The sequence below is a fragment of the Nannobrachium achirus genome (genome assembly GCF_963921795.1).
Source record: "Nannobrachium achirus genome assembly, contig: SCAFFOLD_241, whole genome shotgun sequence".
NCBI classification, from domain to species: Eukaryota; Metazoa; Chordata; class Actinopteri; order Myctophiformes; family Myctophidae; genus Nannobrachium; species Nannobrachium achirus.
This window is the reverse complement of record NW_027664880.1, coordinates 88,680-110,530: the sequence shown is the minus strand read 5'-3', so window position 1 is coordinate 110,530 and position 21,851 is coordinate 88,680. Positions and strand designations below refer to the sequence as shown.

The following is a 21,851-nucleotide window of genomic DNA, read 5'->3' as shown; positions in this document are numbered from 1 at the left end:
ACAGTTTCATGACTGTACTTTTTTTTTTCATGACAAATCACTGGTACAAGGTCAACTAAAAGGAGATCCTAGAAAGCCGAGGCTTATTTCCACAGGAACCACACTTTAAGTATCTCATATAACATTGAAAGACAGACGGATAGAACATAGTACTTTATCTAGGATAATATCAGTTTCAAAAGCATAACATCAAATACAAAGGCAGAAAAAAAGAAAAAGGGGGGGGGGGGGGGGGGGGGGGCATGGGGGCTTAGTCTGTGCTGTCTGAAGCTGTCTCAATTTTGAAGGAGGCTAGGGATTTGCTCTCCTTTAGGGCTTGTGGAAGGGCGTTCCACATGTTGATGGTGTTGTAGGCTGTAGCAGGAGAACGAGTTAGAGCCTTGTTTAGTGTTAAATCTACGTTGATGGTGATTAGTGGAGCTGCCTCTGGTGTTGTGATCGTGAACATCCTTGACCTTTAAGAAGTAGTTTGTCAGGTACATGGGAATCTTGGAGGTGTAGTGTATCTTGTACACCAGGCCCATTGCAAGATGCTGTACTCTATCAGCTACTTTGAGCCACCCCACGCTTTCGTGGTGATGATTGGTAAGGTGGGTCTGAGGAGGGAGACTAAGCACAACCCTAATTAGTTTGTTTTGGGCTGTTTGGAGCTTTAACTTTAAGGCAGCTGGGGCGTCGCGATACCAGACAAGGACTCCGTAATCAATGAGGGGCCCAATAAGAGCACCTCCTAGTGTCTTTCGGGATTTAATATTGATCAGCGGGGCAACCCTTTGCAAGAAGCGAATTTGTTGGTTGACTTTATTGATTACCTTGGTGGTAATTTTTTCACTGGATAGGTTAGCCTCCAGGATGCAACCCAGGTAGCAGATGTGTTTTTTTCTTTCTATCACAGTGTCACCTACTTTAATTGTGAAGTTCTCAACTAGGCTAAGTTTCTGACTAGATCCAAAGAGGATACATTCAGTTTTGCCTAGGTGAATTGAGAGTCTGTTGTCATTGAGCCAGGTGCAGATCTTGTTAAGTTCACAGTTAAGGGCCAGTAATGGGTCTGTAACTCGGTGAACAAATGGAACCAAATGGACCTGTTCCATTTGTACTCTAGTATTTTAACATTTAATATAAATTGGGGTCCCAGTGATATAAATATAATTAAATGGGTGTCTGTAGCCTAGTGTATTTAGAAATCCTAGTTCTAAGTTCAAACATTAGCCAAATTGTAAAATAAATATAAGAAATAGGCAAACATTTTGAAAATAGCCGATGTACAAGCTCACAGCGCTCGAAAACATTGTATTGAGGACTCATAAAACTTTTCTGGGACCCATTTGAATGACCACCTGTGGGTCCCGGGACCCATTACATTGAAAACCTAGTAACATCACTGCCTTTCATCATGAAGTAGGCCTTCTACCTTGTGTGATACAGTTGATTGAATGTTTAAATGTTTAGTTCCAACAGTTTTCATGTGTCATGTCATTGGTAGTCAGATCAAATCCACCACCATGCTGCATAAACTGAAGTGTGTTTACTGGGGTCAGAAAACCTTCTAGTTATAGCGAAATTGATAGCAAAACAAGATATAGTTTATGGTATTGCGTCACAAAGTATCTCTGCGAAGAGGTATGTGAGTATGATGTTAATTTAACATAGTTCAACATGTTTTAGAAGAAAGATAATGGAGGAAACATTGTTCTCGGACTGTGGAAGGGTGATGTTTCGATCGCATCACTTAAAAACTAGATTGCTGTTTTCATCTCAGATATATTAATGACGAAAAGGCACATGTGTGCTAACTGGTCAGCTCTTTGTTGCATTAAATAATACACAACGCAGTTAGTTATCTCTTGTTTTAATCGAGGAGAAAACACAAAAGGCACATTAAGCCACTATAGACAAGAGGGGCTGTGTGTGTTGTCTCTACATGGTTCTCATGTGGTGTTTAAGTCCAGCCCCTTCAGAGCGGTCAGCACCAGTCTGTCAGACTTTACTTTAGGAAAGGAAGGATAAACTACTGAGAAGAGAACAATGGCAGAAGTCGCACCAGCTCCAGCTCCGGCCAAGGCCGCCAAGAAGAAAGCAGCTCCCCGACCCAAGAAGACCGGGCCCAGCGTCGCTGAGCTGGTCGTCAAGGCCGTGTCCGCCTCCAAGGAGCGGAGCGGTGTGTCTCTGGCTGCCGTCAAGAAAGCTCTGGCTGCCGGCGGCTACGATGTGGAGAAGAACAAGGCCCGCGTCAAGATCGCCGTCAAGAGCCTGGTCGCTAAAGGCACCCTGGTCCAGCTCAAAGGCACCGGCGCGTCTGGCTCTTTCAAGATGAACAAGGCAGAGGCGGTGAAGGCGAAGAAGCCCGCTGCAAAGAAGGCAGTTAAAGCAAAGAAGCCCGCTGCCGCCAAGAAACCCGCAGCGGCTAAGAAGCCCAAGAAGGCGGCAGCAAAGAAGCCCGCAGCTGCCAAGAAATCACCCAAAAAAGCCAAGAAGCCCGCCGCCGCCAAGAAAGTAGCAGCTAAAAGCCCCAAGAAGGCCACCAAGAGCCCCAAGAAAGTGGCTAAGAAGCCCGCAGCAGCCAAGAAAGCTCCAGCCAAGAAGGTTGCCAAACCCAAGGCAGCAAAGAAGGCAGCCCCCAAAAAGAAGTAAATCATCTGTTCCATCTTTATTCCCACAAAAGGCTCTTTTAAGAGCCAACCACTTCATTTTATAAGAGTATCCTCACTTTGTATATGCCATGGTCATATGTGAGCACTGGAATAATAACCAGTCTGTTTAATAGACATGTGTGTTAATGGTCTAATGCCACTCACAAATAATTAATGACACTAACAGTCTAGACATAAATGTATTTATGACAACGTTAATAAACATAAGCACACACACAGCCTTTACTTTGTCCTACGTTTTGAATGTGGCCATTTCTCTCACTTTAGCTATAGAGCTTGCAAACCCACCCACCTCCCCTATGACCTAATTTTGTTAAATCATAAATCACTATTAGATTCGCCATTGTCCTGACTAGTATGTTTTGGTTCAAATTCAACATTGATATTGAATAGTAGCCTACTACCATTGTTATTGTTCAGAATCGTATACATTATTATGCATAGTAACCCTGGTCCACCTCAAATAAGCGAGACAAGAATTCCGTATTAATACTTATTGATGAGATAACTGTATTTAGGTTGTCTGTGACAATACAAACGTTTGAACTTGAGAGTCGAAAGAAATGCTATGGCCCAGAGGGTGTATTAGGCATGTATTCAGTAACACCAAATGTACATTGACAAGAATATGAATGGGGGGATACGTTTAAAAAATGTACAATTATTATGATAGAGGACTTGAATAAACTAGGGGGTGATGTGACCAAAATGAACAAGGGGGAGGAGTGTGTGGTGGGGGAGGAGTGTGTGGTGGGGGCAGTCTGCCTGTCCTCCCTTACGTCCTCAGAACACAGATAAAAAGGCATGGCTCACAGCTCTGGGATCATTCACCTCTGCATCTTCAACTCAACTGAAGCTGAAAAATGAGTGGGCGTGGAAAAGGCGGAAAGGGACTGGGGAAAGGAGGCGCCAAGCGCCATCGCAAGGTTCTTCGTGATAACATCCAGGGAATCACCAAGCCCGCCATCCGCCGTCTGGCTCGCCGTGGCGGTGTGAAGCGTATCTCCGGTCTGATCTACGAGGAGACCCGCGGTGTCCTCAAGGTCTTCCTGGAGAACGTGATCCGTGATGCCGTCACCTACACCGAGCATGCCAAGCGAAAGACCGTGACCGCCATGGATGTTGTGTATGCTCTGAAGAGACAGGGACGCACTCTGTACGGCTTCGGAGGTTAATAATGCTGACTTGATCTACCAACAAACAACCCAAAGGCTCTTTTAAGAGCCACCCACACGTTATGTAACGAGTTCATTCCCACTTTTGTAAATAACTACAGCTTTTAATCTCTACATGTGAATTATGAATACAATAAGTTAACAATCTACAAAACATGAATATACTGTGCTGCTAAGGACACACACGCACAATGTTGTAATCCGACACGCACAGCCAGGCAGAAACGTCTCTTTCCACATTTAATACAGTACCTGGCTTAAAGTCCTGCTCGCAATTTGGTGTTAGGGGAGTTTCTCACCTGAACTGAGTCAGTGGGTCCCTAGACATGAAAAATCACAGAGGTGCTCGTCCGCCATAGTGGCACGAATGGCGCAATGGCCATATCAAATATGGCTGCCATCGGCTATGATGAAAATCCAACTTTTCTGTTTCTGGGTGTATATGCACATGTAATACCTCTATTTGGACTAATTGTGGTGTGGGGAATTCATTTCTGATATTGTTTTGACCATTTTGGGTGATTTGGACCTCAAAAGGTCATGGTCAAGGTCATTTTGCTATTCCGAAGACCGTGGGCCATAACTTGGCCATTGTTAGGAGTAAAAACAGGTGCAGTAGGTCTAAATCAACTAATGCTGACATGTAAAATTCATTTATGACATTGTTTTGACCATTAAGGATCATCTTGTCTTTGAAATATCAATGTCAATGCCATTTTACAAAAACGATTTTGTTCATTACTTGCACTTTTATAGTATTTTTTGTAAGTTTGTTACTATTTTATAGTAAGTTTGTTTTCTTTATAACAAAAGACATACTAGTGAGAAATACAACAAGTAAACATCAACATTTAACTTCAAAGGGGGGTTTTAAATGGGTCTTTAAATGAGCAAATAAGACTATTTACGAATAAAAGTAACAAATACAATTACACAACAAAATCACTCACAAAATTAAATAACAATTTCCCTCAAAGTGCACCATATTGTGATTGTGTGCATGCAAGTATAGTATGAGGTGTTTTTACAGGATGGATTTGTCATTGTTACATGGCAAAATATGATGCACAGAACTCCATCAGTGTCGAGTGTCTTGCTTCAGACATGGCAGGAGTGAAGTGCTCCTTCCATCCATCAGAGCTTGACATTGACTTTTTGAGGCAGTTGTCCTTTGGACAAGTATATTTCCCATTCACTTGTCTGGGGACAAAAGTCACTTGTCCGGATAAAAATGTCATACATTGAAATAATAACAAAAGGATGGCTAAAATGACCCCCCTTGCTCCCTCCACTCCATAGTATGGGCACTTGTCCCAGACAACAGGACAAGCCTTTATGTCATGTCATGTCATGTCATGTCATGTCATGTTCCATGTTCCATTGGTTCTAGTCTTTCCTCAGGTTCCTTGGCTGTTGCAAGCAGGTGGCAAGAAATGCGCTAGAAAGGTGCCTTGTTGGTCTCAGCAGTTGTTCTTCTCTGCTACCAATACTGTGTCTTGTTCTGTCAAGGTCTTTGCCTCTCCAAAGTTTGTTAGATATTGTACTCGGTCAGAAGCCATAACTACATGTTTAATCCTCACCTGGCCCATGCAGTCATCTCCTGTCTCCAAGGCATACAGTATGTACCTTGATCACTGTCTTGGCTAGTGGTGCTCCAAGATGAGACTGCTTGATGCAGTGGAAGTGAGTCTCACCAGTGCCATACTGCTGCCAGATCTCCTTCATCCCCAGTGCTTGGAAATATGGGGTGTAGTATAGCAGTAATGTGAAGGAGACTGGGGTCCGCTCATAGTTCCGACATCCCATTATTCTGACCATTAGGTTAGTGAAGGTTAGGGATAGGCTTAGTTATAATGGAGGCTGTACATGCACCAGGTGTCAGCCTCTTCAATCCTATTCAAGATGTCTGGGATCTCTTCTCCACTAGCGATATCATCAACAGAGACAACAGAGCTGATAATGGTAAATGGACTGCATTTACAGTATATAGCACTCTTCTCCAAAGCGCTGTACAATGTATTTCACATTCGCCCATTAACACACACATTCACACATACATTCACACCATGAAACCATGCAAGGTGCTCATCGGGAGCAGTTAGGGGTTCAGTGTCTTGCTTAAGGACACTTCGACAAATAAGCAGGAGGCAGCCGTTCTACCTACATCGCCACAAGCTTGAATGGACACCATATTCCGAACACACAGCTGGAGAGCTGTTTGTTCTCCTCAGACACCCAGAATTTGTAAAGTTGATGAGGGATGGGTCTGTCGACTCTGTTATCTCTGATGATGAGTGGCTCCCTGCAAAATGGGCTGGAGGTGAAGAGATCCCAAAGATTGAACTAGATTGAGGAGGCTGTCACCAAGCTGCTGGTACATGTGGAGTCAACTGGCCCTATTATAACTAAACCTACCCATAACCCTAACCTAATGGAGGGAATAATGGGTCGCCAGGATTATGAGTGGGCCCCAGAGAGTTGTCGTAGTGATACTTCCAAGCACTGGGGATTAAGTAGATCTGGTAGCAGTATGGCACTAGGTGTGCAGCGGCACATGCTTCTACAGCATCAAGCAGTCTCTCATCTTGGAGCACCACTAGCCAAGACATTGATCAGGGGACATATGCCTTGGAAACTGGAGATGACTGCATGGGCCAGGTGGGGACTAAGCATGCAGCTATGGCTTCTGACCGAATACAATATCTAACAAACTTTGGAGAGGCAAAGACCTTGACAGAACAAGACACAGCATTGGTAGCAGAGAAGTACAACTGCTGAGACCAACAAGGCACCTTTCTAGTGCATGTCTTGCTACCTGCTTGCAACAGCCAAGGAACCTGAGGAAAGACTAGAACCAATGGAACATGGATGGATGCAATGAACACTTCGACTCTCGAGGATATGGCTGCCTTGCTGATGGATAAATGGTAAATGGTAAATGGTGCATTTATATAGCACTTTTATCCAAAGCGCTTTACAGAAATTGTGCATTACATTCACCCACACATTCATACACCGGTGGCGGAGGAAACCATGCAAGGCACCAACCAGCTCACCGGGAGCAATGTGGGGTTCAGAGTCTTGCCCAAGGACCCTTCGACATTAACTCAGGGGGAGCCCGGATTCGAACTGGGAACCCTTCGTGCTCTAATAACGGTTTCTCTACCCCTGAGCTATGCCGCCCCAATATCGGTGCATCATATTTTGCCATGGAACAATGGCAAATACATCCTGTAAAAACACATCATACTAACTTGGATGCACACAATCACAATATGGTGCACTTTGAGGGAAATTGTTATTTAATTTTGTGTGTGCTTTTGTGTGTGATTTTTATTTGTCACTTTTATTCGTAAATAGTCTTATTTGCTCATTTAAACAGCCATTTTAAACCCCCCTTTAAAGTTAAATGTGGATGTTCACTTGTTGTATTTCTCACTAGTATGTCTTTTGTTATAAACAAAACAAACTTACTATAAAATAGTAACAAACTTACAAAAAATACTATAAAAGTGCAAGTAATGAACAAAATCGTTTTTGAAAAATGGCATTGACATTGATATTTCAAAGACAAGAGGATCCTTAATGGTCAAAACAATGTCAGAAATGAATTTTACATGTCAGCATTAGTTGATTTAGACCTACTGCACCTGTTTTTACTCCTAACAATGGCCAAGTTATGGCCCACGGTCTTCGGAATAGCAAAATGACCTTGACCATGACCTTTTGAGGTCCAAATCACCCAAAATGGTCAAAACAATATCAGAAATGAATTCCCCACACCACAATTAGTCCAAATAGAGGTATTACATGTGCATATACACCCAGAAACAGAAAAGTTGGATTTTCATCATAGCCGATGGCAGCCATATTTGATATGGCCATTGCGCCATTCGTGCCACTATGGCGGACGAGCACCTCTGTGATTTTTCATGTCTAGGGACCCACTGACTCAGTTCAGGTGAGAAACTCCCCTAACACCAAATTGCGAGCAGGACTTTAAGCCAGGTACTGGAGTAATTTGCCCAAAATAAGCCTTGCTTTGCTTCATAAACCCATTTTAAGCAGCACGGGACTTAAAGTGGAGCCTCGCACACAATCCTTGACAAGCGCTTGTGACTGCCATTATTAGTGTATGAACATCTAGAGGCGAAAACACACCGAGTTCATTATATTACTTTGAAAATACAGAGTTTACATTGTCCCAACTGAAGTTAACTGGAGTGATGGAACTAAGTCGAATCTGCTTTCATTGTCTTGCAGTAATAAACGGGCTAGGTTTCAGGAATGGAGAAAAATAAAGTAACACCCGGTTCTCTATTTTGTTTTTCTAAGCCCAGAAGAGAGCGGAATCACATTTACACTTTATAATACTTAATTAACTATTTCTTATAATGCCATTGTCTCAATGAATGGACAGACTGAAATAGTCTATACCTTTTGTTAGTCAAGAAAGCACTGTTTCCTTTGGGGACCTTTATGGACATTAAAAATGTACATTTACCCTAAGTGCATGTTTAGCCGCTCAAAATATTACAGGGACAATAGAGCGCACGAGCGGGAGAAATAATACAGAAATAAAGACACCGCCCTCTTTGTGGGAGGATCAGCCAATCATCTGCTGGGAGTCACACCACCACATTGGCATTGGCAGTGTATAAATAATGGTGCGACTGCACTCTTCCATCACATTCTACTGCTAGAATACCTTCAAAATGCCCGAAGTTGCTAAGCCAGCGCCCAAGAAGGGCTCCAAGAAAGCCGTCTCCAAGACCGCCACCAAGGGCGGCAAGAAGCGCAGAAAGTCCAGGAAGGAGAGCTACGCCATCTACGTGTACAAGGTACTGAAGCAGGTCCACCCTGACACCGGTATCTCCTCCAAAGCCATGGGCATCATGAACTCCTTTGTCAACGACATCTTTGAGCGCATCGCCGGTGAAGCCTCTAAACTGGCTCACTACAACAAGCGCTCCACCATCTCATCCAGGGAGATCCAGACCGCCGTCCGCCTGCTGCTCCCCGGTGAGCTGGCCAAGCACGCCGTGTCTGAGGGCACCAAGGCTGTCACCAAGTACACCAGCTCCAAGTAAACTGTTCTGTCTGCTCTAAACACAACGGTCCTTTTAAGGACCACCCATATTTTCCAAGAAAGAGCTAGATCCAAATGCTAACCATATAGCCTGTCTACAATCCTGATCAGCTATGTGATATGAGATTAGCAAATTAAATATACCCAGACATGGCACATTAACGCTGACTGGTTTACAAGGAAAGACGAACATGGCATAACAGTCCTTAGATATATATATATATGCAGCCAGTGTTTAGTCCATAAACTTGCTTGTAAAAACATTGGTGTTGTCCTTGCCTCGTGTTTTTATTTAGGCAGCCAAGTATGTTATGAAGTGTAATGATTATAGTTGTCATGCGTGAAACTTCAGAGCTAATCGAACAGATTGATTACATCTTAATAGTTATATTATAATTTTCTCCTCATAGGGCATTAGGAGCAACTCTTTGTTGAATCAGTGGGTGGCTCTTAAAAGAGCCTTTGTGGGGTTTATTCAGACGAATGAAGCAGGTTTATTTCTTGGCGGCTTTCTCGGTCTTCTTGGGGAGCAGGACTGCCTGGATGTTGGGCAGCACACCGCCCTGAGCGATGGTCACTCCGCCCAGCAGTTTGTTGAGCTCCTCGTCGTTGCGGACGGCCAGCTGGAGGTGACGGGGGATGATACGAGTCTTCTTGTTGTCACGGGCAGCGTTTCCAGCCAACTCCAGGATCTCAGCGGTGAGGTACTCGAGGACAGCCGCCAGATAAACCGGGGCGCCGGCACCGACTCTCTGGGCATAGTTGCCTTTACGCAGCAGCCTGTGGACACGACCCACGGGGAACTGGAGCCCGGCACGGGATGAACGAGTCTTAGCCTTCGCCCTGGCCTTTCCGCCGGTTTTCCCTCGCCCGCTCATTCTGAAGGTATATATATATAGAGTATAAGCTCGAAGAAATGTGCTGGAGGAGAGGAATACGAGACCTTTTATAGCCTACGTTCGACTTTCTAACACAGACTTACTTTTTTGTGATTGGTCGGAGATACTCTCTGTGCTCCCCACCAATCACTACTAGTGGCGTGATCGGCTCCTCCCAGTCTAAACTCTGGTTCCTCCCAAACAAGGAGGTTCCTGACCACAGACCAATCAGAGAAAGACGGCGCCTCAGAGCCGCTGAAATAAAACGAACGAGTTTGCGCTCATTTTTATCACAACTTAGTTGTTCAAGCAGCTGATAGAAAATGGCCCGAACCAAGCAGACCGCCCGTAAATCCACCGGAGGCAAAGCCCCCAGGAAGCAGCTCGCCACCAAGGCAGCTCGTAAGAGCGCGCCGGCAACCGGTGGAGTGAAGAAGCCTCACCGTTACCGTCCCGGTACAGTGGCTCTGAGGGAGATCCGTCGCTACCAAAAGTCCACCGAGCTGCTGATCCGCAAGCTGCCCTTCCAGCGCCTGGTGAGGGAGATCGCCCAGGACTTCAAGACCGACCTGCGCTTCCAGAGCTCCGCCGTCATGGCTCTGCAGGAGTCAGCCGAGGCTTATCTGGTCGGTCTGTTTGAGGACACCAACCTGTGCGCCATCCACGCCAAGAGGGTGACCATCATGCCCAAAGACATCCAGCTGGCCCGTCGTATCCGTGGAGAACGTGCATAAACTATCCGTCACTGTCTGAACCCCAAAACGGCTCTTTTAAGAGCCACCAAATGTATTATTTGAAGAGCAATAATTCCCTGCTTCGTATTAGGGTAGACACAAACACTGTCCATTCACGTGCAATATTACGCAGGTAAGTGTTTGTTGCACGTTCACAAGGCAAATCAATGTTATTTACATGAACCGTAAACAACCAGCATAATTTCTTAATAAAATATTAAACAAGATGGCCATGGTAAACTAACCTTTTGCATATGCAAAAGTGGTCCTTTATCTCTGTATTGGAAGAAAGGCATGCAGGCGCAGTGGAGTAAAATATAATGCATGTTTGTTTGAGCATTGTCATAGCAAAGAGAACAGAACATTACTATGTTACTAGTTATTACTAGTTATACTAGTTATTACTAGTTATATTCCGATTGTGAAAATAAAATGTAACTTCCGACTACCATTAGTTAACATGTAATTAAATACATTAATTGTATTTTAGCTGGGCTGTAGCCCCATTTGCTTTGTCTAATTTAGACATTTTGCTCATGTGGCATTTTTTTTAACTCCATAGACCAGTTTGCTACCAGTTCTAAATTATTAAGACGCGGATCTTAATCAATTAATACAAGTTCTCACTAATGACAACTAATCACATAATTGATCGATCCTGATTGGCAGTGCCAAGACAAAAAATATAAATAGGAACTCTTTGAATAAAGTTGTGGGTGGCTCTTAAAAGAGCCTTTGTGTTAAACTGGTTGTTGTGAGGCTGTTTACTTCTTCTTGGCAGCTGCCTTCTTGGGTTTCGCCGCCTTGGGTTTGGCTGCCTTCTTTGCTGGTGCTTTCTTAGCGGCAGTGGGTTTCTTCACTTTCTTTGGACTCTTGGCAGCCTTCTTGGGGCTCTTGGCTACAGCTTTCTTTGCAGCTGCAGGCTTCTTTGCCTTCTTGGGAGATTTTTTAGCGGCTGCGGGCTTCTTGGCTGCCGCCTTCTTGGGAGATTTCTTTGCCGCGGCGGGCTTCTTGGCTGCAGGCTTCTTGGCTTTGACTGCTTTCTTTTCCGCCTTCTTGTTGAGCTTGAAGGACCCAGCAGCACCGGTACCCTTGGTCTGAAGCAGGGTGCCGTTTGCTACCAGCCTCTTCACAGTGTTCTTAACGATGACCTTCTTCTTCTCCACGTCGACGCCGCCGGCGGACAGAGCCTTCTTGAGGGCGGCCAGAGACACACCGCTCCTCTCCTTGGAAGCTGTCACAGCATCGACGATGAGATCCTGGACGCTGGGACCGTCCGTCTTGGGTTTAGCGGCGGCCTTCTTCTTGGCTGCTTTAGCCGGGGCGGCGGCAGCTGGAGTTGGGGCGACTTCTGCCATTCTCTTCTGTATCGTATATCAGATGCACTGAAGTAAAGTCCGAGTAGAGAGACTGAGAGGGGAGGAGGGGGTGGAACTTAAAGGATTTGTGAGAACCATGTAGTCTCAACCCACTAGGTCAGTGCTCTGTGTGCTGCAGAATACTGGGACACTTGTGTTTTCTCTGCAACTTAAAACAGATAAAATACAGACTGAAAAATATATTGAAGTCAATAAACAAATGGGGCACATAGCAGACACGTTTCACTTCACAATCAAATCATGTGGAGTGCTTAGTGCTCCTGTGTTTTGTTTGGAGACGTTAAAAATCTCAGATATACACCATTACAAGGAGAGTAGTTTGCCATCTTTCCCCCGTCATTTGGCTTTTAAAATACTTTTAATATAGAACAACCAGTTTCATATTTTCCGCAGAGCAAGATTTGATGGCTGGCTTTGAAATAAAAGTAAAACAGGTCGTCTGTGGCAAAGCTTTTTGTTTTAAAACTGAAACTTTCCAGTGTCGGCAAACACAGCACTGCTGTTGGCCTGCCCTGTGGCATGGACACTTATGAGAGGACACTGGTCATTTATCTGACTCTGCTAAGCTCTTGTTTTGTTAATAATCATAAGAAACCTGACATAGTTCATTTCAAGGCTTACATTTATGATTTATATGTATTCAAGGACGGTCAGTTAAAGGCCCAGTTCACCTCTGGGACAACCAGATCTTATTACTTATTATTTTATTGTTGTTTGGGACAAGATCAACACAATCCTGAGTTGTTGTTTTTTTTGTTCAATCTGTGTTTTGAGATATGTTAGTATTTCAGCATGAATGGTGATGCATTTTGCATCATATGATGCATCTTGCATCCAATGGTGCCATTCACAAAACAATATACATACTATTGTGTCAGCATTGAGTTAAATGACTGTACATAGGCCATACTGATACTTACAAAGAACAATACCATTGTGCTTTCTTGGGTTTAAATCATATTAGTAGACCGTGTATCTAAACTGTACTGCCATGTACTTTTTTATGCGGGGTCTCGAGCTAGTTCGAAGCAAAGTAAAATAATGATGCTGTTATCATCCCAATCTTCCCTTTGGCTCTGTATGCCTAGGTATCCAATAGATTGCTGAGTAAATTGACACGCAGCCAGCATAATGAAAAGAGCTATATAAATAGAAACTTTTATTTATGCTATTACTTAGGTCGGGGGGAGAGGGGCACTGGTACGATTGTGATCTGGTACGATTATGATGCATGCATGATGACTCATATGATGCAAAATGCATCATCATTCATGCTGAAATACTAAAATATCTCAAAACACAGATTGCACACAAAAAATAACTCAGGATTGTGTTGATCGTGTCCCAAACAACAATAAAATAAGATCTGGTTGTCCTAGAGGTGAACTGGCCCTTTAACTGGTGAGTAGCGGTGAGGTGAGTCTAAGGAAGGTTAAGCAGGACCCTAATTAGTTTGTTTTGGGCTGCTTGGAGCTTAGTTTTTAGGGCTTGTGAAGCTGGATATTTCTGAAGCTAGACATTTTTTTGTGCTGTTGGGGCTTGCAGCCACATGAAGCTGGATATTTCGGCCGCAAAGCTGGACATTTTTAAAACCGGATAAATAAGTGGAGAGATTGAAAAATATCCGATTCACTGGGTCCGTGTAGACAGGGAACCCGGATATCTCTGAAGACTTTACTGTGTGTGTGCTTGTTAGACCTAGATATCTTTGTCGTGTGGACCTAGATATTTTTCTGTGGATATCTGAAAAAACGGGATATATGAAATATCCAGCTCTGTGTGGACCTAGATAATTTTTCTATGTGGATATCTGAAAAAACGGGATATATGAAATATCCAGCTCTGTGTGGACCTAGATAATTTTTCTATGTGGATATCTGAAAAAACGGGATATATGAAATATCCAGCTCCGTGTAGCCATGGCCATAGTGGCAGCCTACAGAATACAGATGGTGCTGATTACCTTTGCAATGTAAGGATATATATTCCATAATCCTGTGTCAATGAAAAAGAAGGGGGAAAAAAAGCATGCGTCACCTGCTTTGCCTAGTCCAGACGGTCATGTTAGACTGGATAATGTCTGTGATTTTGGATATTGTACTATTGTGATTGATTTGGCATTAGTGTTCTTCTAGCTTATTGGGACTCAAACTGAAGTATGTCTTGTAGGCCTACTTGGCCTGAAAAAAGGGTATTGGAGCAACCCTATTTTCTAGTTCTTAGCTAAAGAAATCGGTATCGGAAAGAATCGGTTTTGGCAGGTCAGACCTTCATAAAACCGGTGGATCGGTATCGGCCAAGAATTTTGCTATCGGTCCATCTCTACTTATTTTAAATAATACATTACATATAATAAAAAGAAACTTGGCATAGCTCATGCAGTCTTGCAAAATGCATACCTTTTACAGTGTAGTTATATCACGGGTGTTTCACATGACAGATTAAAACAACAATGCTTTGCACCAACACAGGTAGTTTAGGTATTATGCAGCCATATATGTTGCATATTTGTGATAGTATGCTTTTAATTTGCCTGTTAAAATAGCGTATAATGACAACTAGCAAAAATGCAGATCTACAAGCTAAAACACGCCTTTTGAAGTGCTGTAAGAATGTAGATTGGCTATTTTAACTAATTTAGACAAATCTTACATGATCATTTGTGGAAAAGCCTTGAATAGGTCCCCAAATATATAGGACCAACATGGTTGTTTGTTGGTGATTATAAAGATACATTCATACTAAAAGGATTAGAGGAAACCCATTGCATTTAATATGGATCACTGATACATTATGTGAAAATAGCAGATCTACAAGCCGTGAGCTTGTAGATCTGCTATAGCATAACTGGTATAGAGCTGCTATATTGACGTTGTAAAGTTTTATTTATTCGATTATTTCATTTTCAGGTCAGTGTGATAGTGGGACATGCAAAAGGAAGCAACCAATTTTATTCATATGGATCCTCTGTTTTGAGAGAGCGAGAGAGAGAGAGATTGTATTGTATCATATTGCAGTCTGACATGATTGATATTCAGACTCATCCTGCATATTGGTTTTAGAGCTTAAATTACATTGAGAACCTGTCAAAATGTATATCTGACAGTTGGCATAAAATAAGTCAGAATTATGTTTTTTTTTATTAGTATTAATTTGACAATTGACAAAAAAACAAAACAAAAAAGTTTTAAAACTATGGCATTGATCTGACATTTGGTCAAAAAGTCAGAAATTGCAATGTTGGGACATTGTGTTTATGCTATAACTTACTGCAATATAATTACGTTTTATAGTACGCACGCACGCACGCACGCACGCAAGCACACACACACACACACACACAAACACACACACACACACACACACACACACACACACGAGAGCTGTCAGGAACAATGCTTTTAGTAAGCTTTAAATTAAAACATGGAAGTGTTTTACTATTGTAGTTTTACTGTGATTTATTTACATTAACCACTTCAGACTTTGCTATTATGCCAAATTGGAAATAGCTGACCTACACAATGCCATAACGATGCATTGAGAGTTTGTAGATGGGCATTTTCGTATTTTTTGTAAGAAAGTGGCCCAAACTAGATTAAAAGTAGACACTTAACAGCAGCCAAATTAAATCAAAACCAAGTTTTATTTTTATATTTTTTTTACCAAAAAAAAAAAAAAAACAGATGCATCATTATCATCAACCAAACAGACAGGCCATGGATCATAACAACCTGGCATCATCATTGTATGGACATGGATATACAGATCAGTGTTCCTCTACAAGACACGTTATCCTCATTGTCATACAGTCATTTTCCTCTTGAATGACTCATTGTGTCAAAATGTCCCAGAGCAAAGACTCTTAACCCCTAGTAGCTGCTGACCGGGCGCTGGATTGAAGGAGTAGTTCACCCCCAACATGATTATTTATAACTCACACCATGGAGACTTGAGTTCAATAATATATATTGTTTTGTTTTGCATTTTGGTCCCCATCCAGAATCAATGGGGGTAAATTTACTATAATCAAATTCAAGTCTTAGAAATGCGACAAAAACAAACAAATATGATGTGATTGAACTCATGTCTCCATGGTTTGAGTTATCAATAGAAACAAAAAAAGTTATTTTGTGGGTGAACTACTCCTTTAAAGCATCCACTGCTCCTAATAGTTAATGCAGAGACAAATTTCACATATGTGCAAATTATATTGTTTACATCATCATCATGTTTCAGTTACAGTGACTTTCCCTGGCAACATTTTCAGAGGGAGAGCACTATCCAAATTGCAAACGTATGGATAGAGCATGTCAGTGAAAGTGTGTGTGAAGGTGCGAAAGTGTTTGTTAGTATCGGGATCTGAGAATGACAGCTCTCCTCTGTTCCAGTCCACATGGACTCTGATCCTCTGGATATTCTGCCTCATTGAGAGAGACATCACTAACTAGGGCAAAAGTCTTTGGAATACAACACTACTGTGTCTCTCTCTCTCTGTGTGTGTGTGTGTGTGTGTGTGTGTGTGTGTGTGTGTGTGTGTGTGTGGTGCAACTCACCAACCACTGTGTTTCATTTCTATTGCACTTTGTCTCTACACTTTTAACATACACAAACAATTAAGGCGGATTTTGCCGATACCAATATACTGTAGGCCTATAACAAAACAACATTATGTTGTCTGTTGAAGAAAAAAAAGATGTCTTGTCTTAATCGTGTCATGTACAGAAGAGAAATGGGAGAGAGGGTGGAGATTTGATTAATTTCCCAATCATGCTCAGTAGTGTATCATAATTTTGAGTTGGTCTTTTACCACTCATAGCAGTGAATATATACCATGAATAATATGTGTCAAACAAGTGTAACACACCACTACTGCGTGTGTGTGTGTGTGTGTGTGTGTGTGTGTGTGTGCGTGCGCGCGCGCGCGTGCGTGCGTGCGTGCGCGCGCACACATGTGCACGTTTAATATTTTTTAATTCAATTTCTGTTTATATCTGGGTGTTATTGTAATGATGATAAAATGTGTTTCTGTTAAATGCAATTACCACCATCTGTCTGCAGACTAAATTAGGCCTTCTGTTGTTCAGTTACAGTTCAGTGACAGTCGTGACTCGTGATATACCTATCTTAACAGTTCTGTCACATGCTGCTATAAGTGGCAGAAATATTTTCTGTAGTAAATATGGCAGCACTTTTTATTTGATTCTATACAGAGCACAATGGTCAATTAATCATAAAAGTGTGATATAGAACGACATTGCATCATGAGAAGTGTGATACAGTTGATTGAATATTTAAAAGTTTAGTTTACTGTAGTTAGTTTGATCACAAATAAGTTATCTTTCCAAACTGTTCCAACAGTTTTCATCTGTCATATCATTGGTAGTCAGATCAAATGCACCATCATGCTGCATAAACTGAAGTGTGTTTACTAGGGTCAGAAAACGTTCTATTTATAGAAAACACGGATAGCAAGACAAGATATAGTGTATGGTATCGCGTCACAAATAATCTCTGTTAAGAGGATTAAGAGTTTTGTTGTTAATTTAATATAGTTTAACATGTTTCAGAAGAGAAATGATGGAGGAAACACTGTTATCGGACTGAGAAGGGTGATGTTTTGAGTGTATAACTTAAAATCTAGATTGCTTTTTTCATCTCAGATATATTAATGACAAAAAGGCACATGTGTGCTAACTGTTCAGCTCTTTGTTGCATTAAATAATACACACTGTAGTTTGTTATCTCTTGTTTTAATCGAGGAGAAAACACAAATGGCACATTAATAAGCCACCAGACAAGAGGGGCTGTGTGTGTGTGTGTTGTTGTCTCTACATGGTTCTCATGTGGTGTTTAAGTCCAGCCCCTTCAGTTCAGAGCGTTCATCAACAGCCTGACGAACTTTGCTTTAGGAAAGGAAGGATAAACTACTGAGAAGAGAACAATGGCAGAAGTCGCACCAGCTCCAGCCCCGGCCAAGGCCGCCAAGAAGAAAGCAGCTCCCCGACCCAAGAAGACCGGGCCCAGCGTCGCTGAGCTGGTCGTCAAGGCCGTGTCCGCCTCCAAGGAGCGGAGCGGTGTGTCTCTGGCTGCCGTCAAGAAAGCTCTGGCTGCCGGCGGCTACGATGTGGAGAAGAACAAGGCCCGCGTCAAGATCGCCGTCAAGAGCCTGGTCGCTAAAGGCACCCTGGTCCAGCTCAAAGGTACCGGCGCGTCTGGCTCTTTCAAGATGAACAAGAAGGCAGAGGCGGTGAAGGCGAAGAAGCCCGCTGCAAAGAAGGCAGTTAAAGCAAAGAAGCCCGCTGCCGCCAAGAAACCCGCAGCGGCTAAAAAGCCCAAGAAGGCGGCAGCAAAGAAGCCCGCAGCTGCCAAGAAATCACCCAAGAAAGCCAAGAAGCCCGCCGCCAAGAAAGTAGCAGCTAAAAGCCCCAAGAAGGCCACCAAGAGCCCCAAGAAAGTGGCCAAGAAGCCCGCAGCAGCCAAGAAAGCTCCAGCCAAGAAGGTTGCCAAACCCAAGGCAGCAAAGAAGGCAGCCCCCAAAAAGAAGTAAATCATCTGTTCCATCTTTATTCCCACAAAAGGCTCTTTTAAGAGCCAACCACTTCATTTTATAAGAGTATCCTCACTTTTACCAGACTACATGTGAGCACTGGAATAACCAGTCGGTTTTAATAGACATGTGTTTTAATGGTCTAATGCCACTTAAATAATTAATGACAAGAGTAGAAATATAACTCATGTTATAAGAGTATCCTCACTTTTATACCAGACTACATGTGAGCACTGGAATAACCAGTTTGCTTTGTGTGGTGTTTTAATGGTCTAATCATGCCACTTAAATAATTAATGACAAGAGTAGAAATATAATGGTAACATAATTATTTATGACAAAGTTAATAGATATTAACGCAGTTAACTTTGTCCTACATTTCGAATACGGCTATCTCTCTCACTTTAGCTATCAAGCTTGCAAACCTCCCCTATGACCTAATTTATTTACTGTAAATCAAAAATCACTGTTCGATTCGCTATTGTGCTGTCCTCCTGACTACTAGTATGTTTGTTTTGGTTCAAATTCAACATAACATTGATATGGAATAGTAATTACTACAGTTTACAGTTTAAGCATTTATTTTAGCAGACGCTCTTAATCCAGAGCGATTTAGCCTACAATAAGCAGGGTAATACATCTACCATTGTTATAGTTCAAAATCACATACATTATTGTAAATAGTAACCCTGGTCCACCTCTACATCGTGTGCAACACATAGCAAATGTCACATTTCTCAAATAAACCAGACATGAAGTCATACTTAATTATTGATGAATTACCTTTGTTTAGGTTGTGTGATAAAACGTTTAAACTTGAGAGAGTCTGAAAGAAATGTTATGGCCCAGAGGGTGTACCTACGCAATACGCATGTTAACACCAAATGCACATTGACAAGAATATTAATAGGGAGATTTCAAAAGTGAATAGCAATTACAATATGATATAGATAGAGGATTTGACTAGCAATGTTACTATATTCTTATTCTGCGTTCCCAGAAGCTTCTCATTTTTCGCCACTAGGGGCCAGGGGGCACTATAATCTATGAACAAGGGGGAGGTGCGTCCGTGTGTGGTGGGGGATGGGAGGGCGGGTATGGCACCACCCACACTGCGAGGTCTGCCTGTCCTCCCTTACGTCCTCAGAACACACATAAAAAGCCATGGCACAGCGCTCTGGAATCATTCACTTCTGCATCTTCAACTGAACTGATACTGAAAAAATGAGTGGGCGTGGAAAAGGCGGAAAGGGACTGGGGAAAGGAGGCGCCAAGCGTCATCGCAAGGTTCTTCGTGATAACATCCAGGGCATCACCAAGCCCGCTATTCGCCGTCTGGCTCGCCGTGGCGGCGTGAAGCGTATCTCCGGTCTGATCTACGAGGAGACCCGCGGTGTCCTCAAGGTCTTCCTGGAGAACGTGATCCGTGACGCCGTCACCTACACCGAGCACGCCAAGAGAAAGACCGTGACCGCCATGGATGTTGTCTATGCTCTGAAGAGACAGGGACGCACTCTGTACGGATTCGGAGGTTAATAATGCTGCCTTGATCTACCAACAACTCAAAGGCTCTTTTAAGAGCCGCCCACACGCTTTGTAACGAGTTAATTCCCCATTTAGCACGACAATAACCTCAAGACTTTTCGGGTGAATATGTTACTCAATTCAAATCCTAAACATGAATACACACGATAAAGCTGTACAATGTTGTTATTCAACCGCACCACAATTCACGTAGGAACAGGCATTTTCGCAGAAATGTCAATGTGCACGTCTATTTACACATCTTCCTGAATTAAACCTTGCTTTACCTCAAACAATTTCAAGCAGCACATGACTTGCATTGGAGTGTCGCATAAAACAATCCTTGGTCTGTATAAGACAACCTGTCTTTACTTGTGGAATAAGTATTGTGATTTGAATATGAACGTGAAATATACATATGCACTGGGATGAACTGTATTGCAACTGGGTTTAAACAGCGTCTGGCTGATACGCGTAAAAAAAAAGTGCTTGTGATTGCCATTATTAGTCTATGAACATGTAGAGGCGGGAAAACACACTCAGTCAGCTCATTATCTTACTTTGGAATACTCATACAGAGTTTATATTACATTGTCCCAACTGTTAACTGGAGTGATGGCAACACGGTAAATCGATTCGGCTTTTTTTGTATTTTAAGTAATAAGACTAAGAATGGAGACAAATAAAATAGCGCGCGCACGCACGCACGCACACACACACACACACACACACACACACACACACACACACACACACACACACACACACACACACACACACACACCCTGCTGCCAGCAGCACCCAGTTCTCTATCGTGTGTACACAGTATAATATTGCATTAACTATTTATTATATTATAATATTGGGAATAATACCATTGTCTCAATGAATAGACACATTGATATATACCTTGGTTGGTCAAGAAAGCACTATGGCTTGTTTCCATTGGGGTCCTTTGTGGACATCGTTTACAAATCTAAGCAATATAATAATAATAATAAAATACTTTCACATTACATTTACCCTAAGTGCATATTTAGCCGCTCAAAATAATATTACAGGGACAATAGAGCGCACGAGCGGGAGAAATAATACAGAAACAAAGACACCTCCCTCTTTGTGGGAGGATCAGCCAATCATAATGCTGGGAGTCACACCACCACATTGGCATTGGCTGTGTATAAATAATGGTGTGACTGCGCTTTCTAACACATTCTTCACTGCTAGTTTCCGATAGAATACAGACAGGATGCCCGAAGTTGCTAAGCCAGCGCCCAAGAAGGGCTCCAAGAAAGCCGTCTCCAAGACCGCCGCCAAGGGCGGCAAGAAGCGCAGAAAGTCCAGGAAGGAGAGCTACGCCATCTACGTGTACAAGGTCCTGAAGCAGGTCCACCCTGACACCGGTATCTCCTCCAAAGCCATGGGCATCATGAACTCCTTTGTCAACGACATCTTTGAGCGCATCGCCGGTGAAGCCTCTCGTCTGGCTCACTACAACAAGCGCCGCACCATCTCATCTAGGGAGATCCAGACCGCCGTCCGCCTGCTGCTCCCCGGTGAGCTGGCCAAGCACGCCGTGTCTGAGGGCACCAAGGCTGTCACCAAGTACACCAGCTCCAAGTAAACTGCTCTGTCTGCCTTAAACACAACGGTCCTTTTAAGGACCACCCATATAATCCAAGAAAGGGTTCCCTAAATGCTAATCAAATGCCTAGCCCAGCCGGGTATTGGTAACCGGTAGAGTCGCCGTAATGAAGCTAGCCGAGAAACGGGGGGTGAGTTCGGAAATGCACACCGGGTGGGGCAACGGTGCGCTCCCTAGCCGCCTGTCTTTGACAGATCAGATCTTTTAGCGGCGTACACGCTAAGGA

At 43.0% G+C, this 21,851-nt stretch overlaps 9 protein-coding genes across 9 annotated transcripts; 7 read left to right on the top strand and 2 right to left on the bottom strand.

Moving 5' to 3' along the window:
* Nucleotides 1–2,028: 2,028 nt before the first annotated feature.
* On the top strand, nt 2,029–2,634 carry LOC308280749 (histone H1-like; the record flags this gene model as incomplete). The annotated part of the gene is made up of 1 exon (XM_080755062.1): nt 2,029–2,634. One exon carries the CDS (start codon nt 2,029–2,031, stop codon nt 2,632–2,634), a length of 606 nt encoding a protein of 201 aa, XP_080611188.1.
* Nucleotides 2,635–3,517: 883 nt separating this feature from the next.
* LOC308280746 (histone H4) lies at nt 3,518–3,829 on the top strand (the record flags this gene model as incomplete). Its single annotated transcript, XM_080755060.1, has 1 exon — nt 3,518–3,829. One exon carries the CDS (start codon nt 3,518–3,520, stop codon nt 3,827–3,829), a length of 312 nt encoding a protein of 103 aa, XP_080611186.1.
* Nucleotides 3,830–8,544: 4,715 nt separating this feature from the next.
* On the top strand, nt 8,545–8,919 carry LOC308280740 (histone H2B-like; the record flags this gene model as incomplete). Its single annotated transcript, XM_080755054.1, has 1 exon — nt 8,545–8,919. One exon carries the CDS (start codon nt 8,545–8,547, stop codon nt 8,917–8,919), a length of 375 nt encoding a protein of 124 aa, XP_080611180.1.
* Nucleotides 8,920–9,412: 493 nt separating this feature from the next.
* LOC308280748 (histone H2A-like) lies at nt 9,413–9,796 on the bottom strand (the record flags this gene model as incomplete). The annotated part of the gene is made up of 1 exon (XM_080755061.1): nt 9,413–9,796. The coding sequence occupies one exon, from the start codon at nt 9,794–9,796 to the stop codon at nt 9,413–9,415; it is 384 nt and encodes a 127-aa protein (XP_080611187.1).
* A 323-nt stretch (nt 9,797–10,119) lies between these two features.
* LOC308280754 (histone H3.2) lies at nt 10,120–10,530 on the top strand (the record flags this gene model as incomplete). The annotated part of the gene is made up of 1 exon (XM_080755067.1): nt 10,120–10,530. The coding sequence occupies one exon, from the start codon at nt 10,120–10,122 to the stop codon at nt 10,528–10,530; it is 411 nt and encodes a 136-aa protein (XP_080611193.1).
* Nucleotides 10,531–11,294: 764 nt separating this feature from the next.
* LOC308280745 (histone H1-like) lies at nt 11,295–11,888 on the bottom strand (the record flags this gene model as incomplete). Its single annotated transcript, XM_080755059.1, has 1 exon — nt 11,295–11,888. The coding sequence occupies one exon, from the start codon at nt 11,886–11,888 to the stop codon at nt 11,295–11,297; it is 594 nt and encodes a 197-aa protein (XP_080611185.1).
* Nucleotides 11,889–17,850: 5,962 nt separating this feature from the next.
* LOC308280753 (histone H1-like) lies at nt 17,851–18,456 on the top strand (the record flags this gene model as incomplete). The annotated part of the gene is made up of 1 exon (XM_080755066.1): nt 17,851–18,456. One exon carries the CDS (start codon nt 17,851–17,853, stop codon nt 18,454–18,456), a length of 606 nt encoding a protein of 201 aa, XP_080611192.1.
* A 1,224-nt stretch (nt 18,457–19,680) lies between these two features.
* LOC308280751 (histone H4) lies at nt 19,681–19,992 on the top strand (the record flags this gene model as incomplete). Its single annotated transcript, XM_080755064.1, has 1 exon — nt 19,681–19,992. One exon carries the CDS (start codon nt 19,681–19,683, stop codon nt 19,990–19,992), a length of 312 nt encoding a protein of 103 aa, XP_080611190.1.
* Nucleotides 19,993–21,229: 1,237 nt separating this feature from the next.
* Nucleotides 21,230–21,604, top strand: LOC308280750 (histone H2B-like; the record flags this gene model as incomplete). Its single annotated transcript, XM_080755063.1, has 1 exon — nt 21,230–21,604. The coding sequence occupies one exon, from the start codon at nt 21,230–21,232 to the stop codon at nt 21,602–21,604; it is 375 nt and encodes a 124-aa protein (XP_080611189.1).
* Nucleotides 21,605–21,851: the final 247 nt, after the last annotated feature.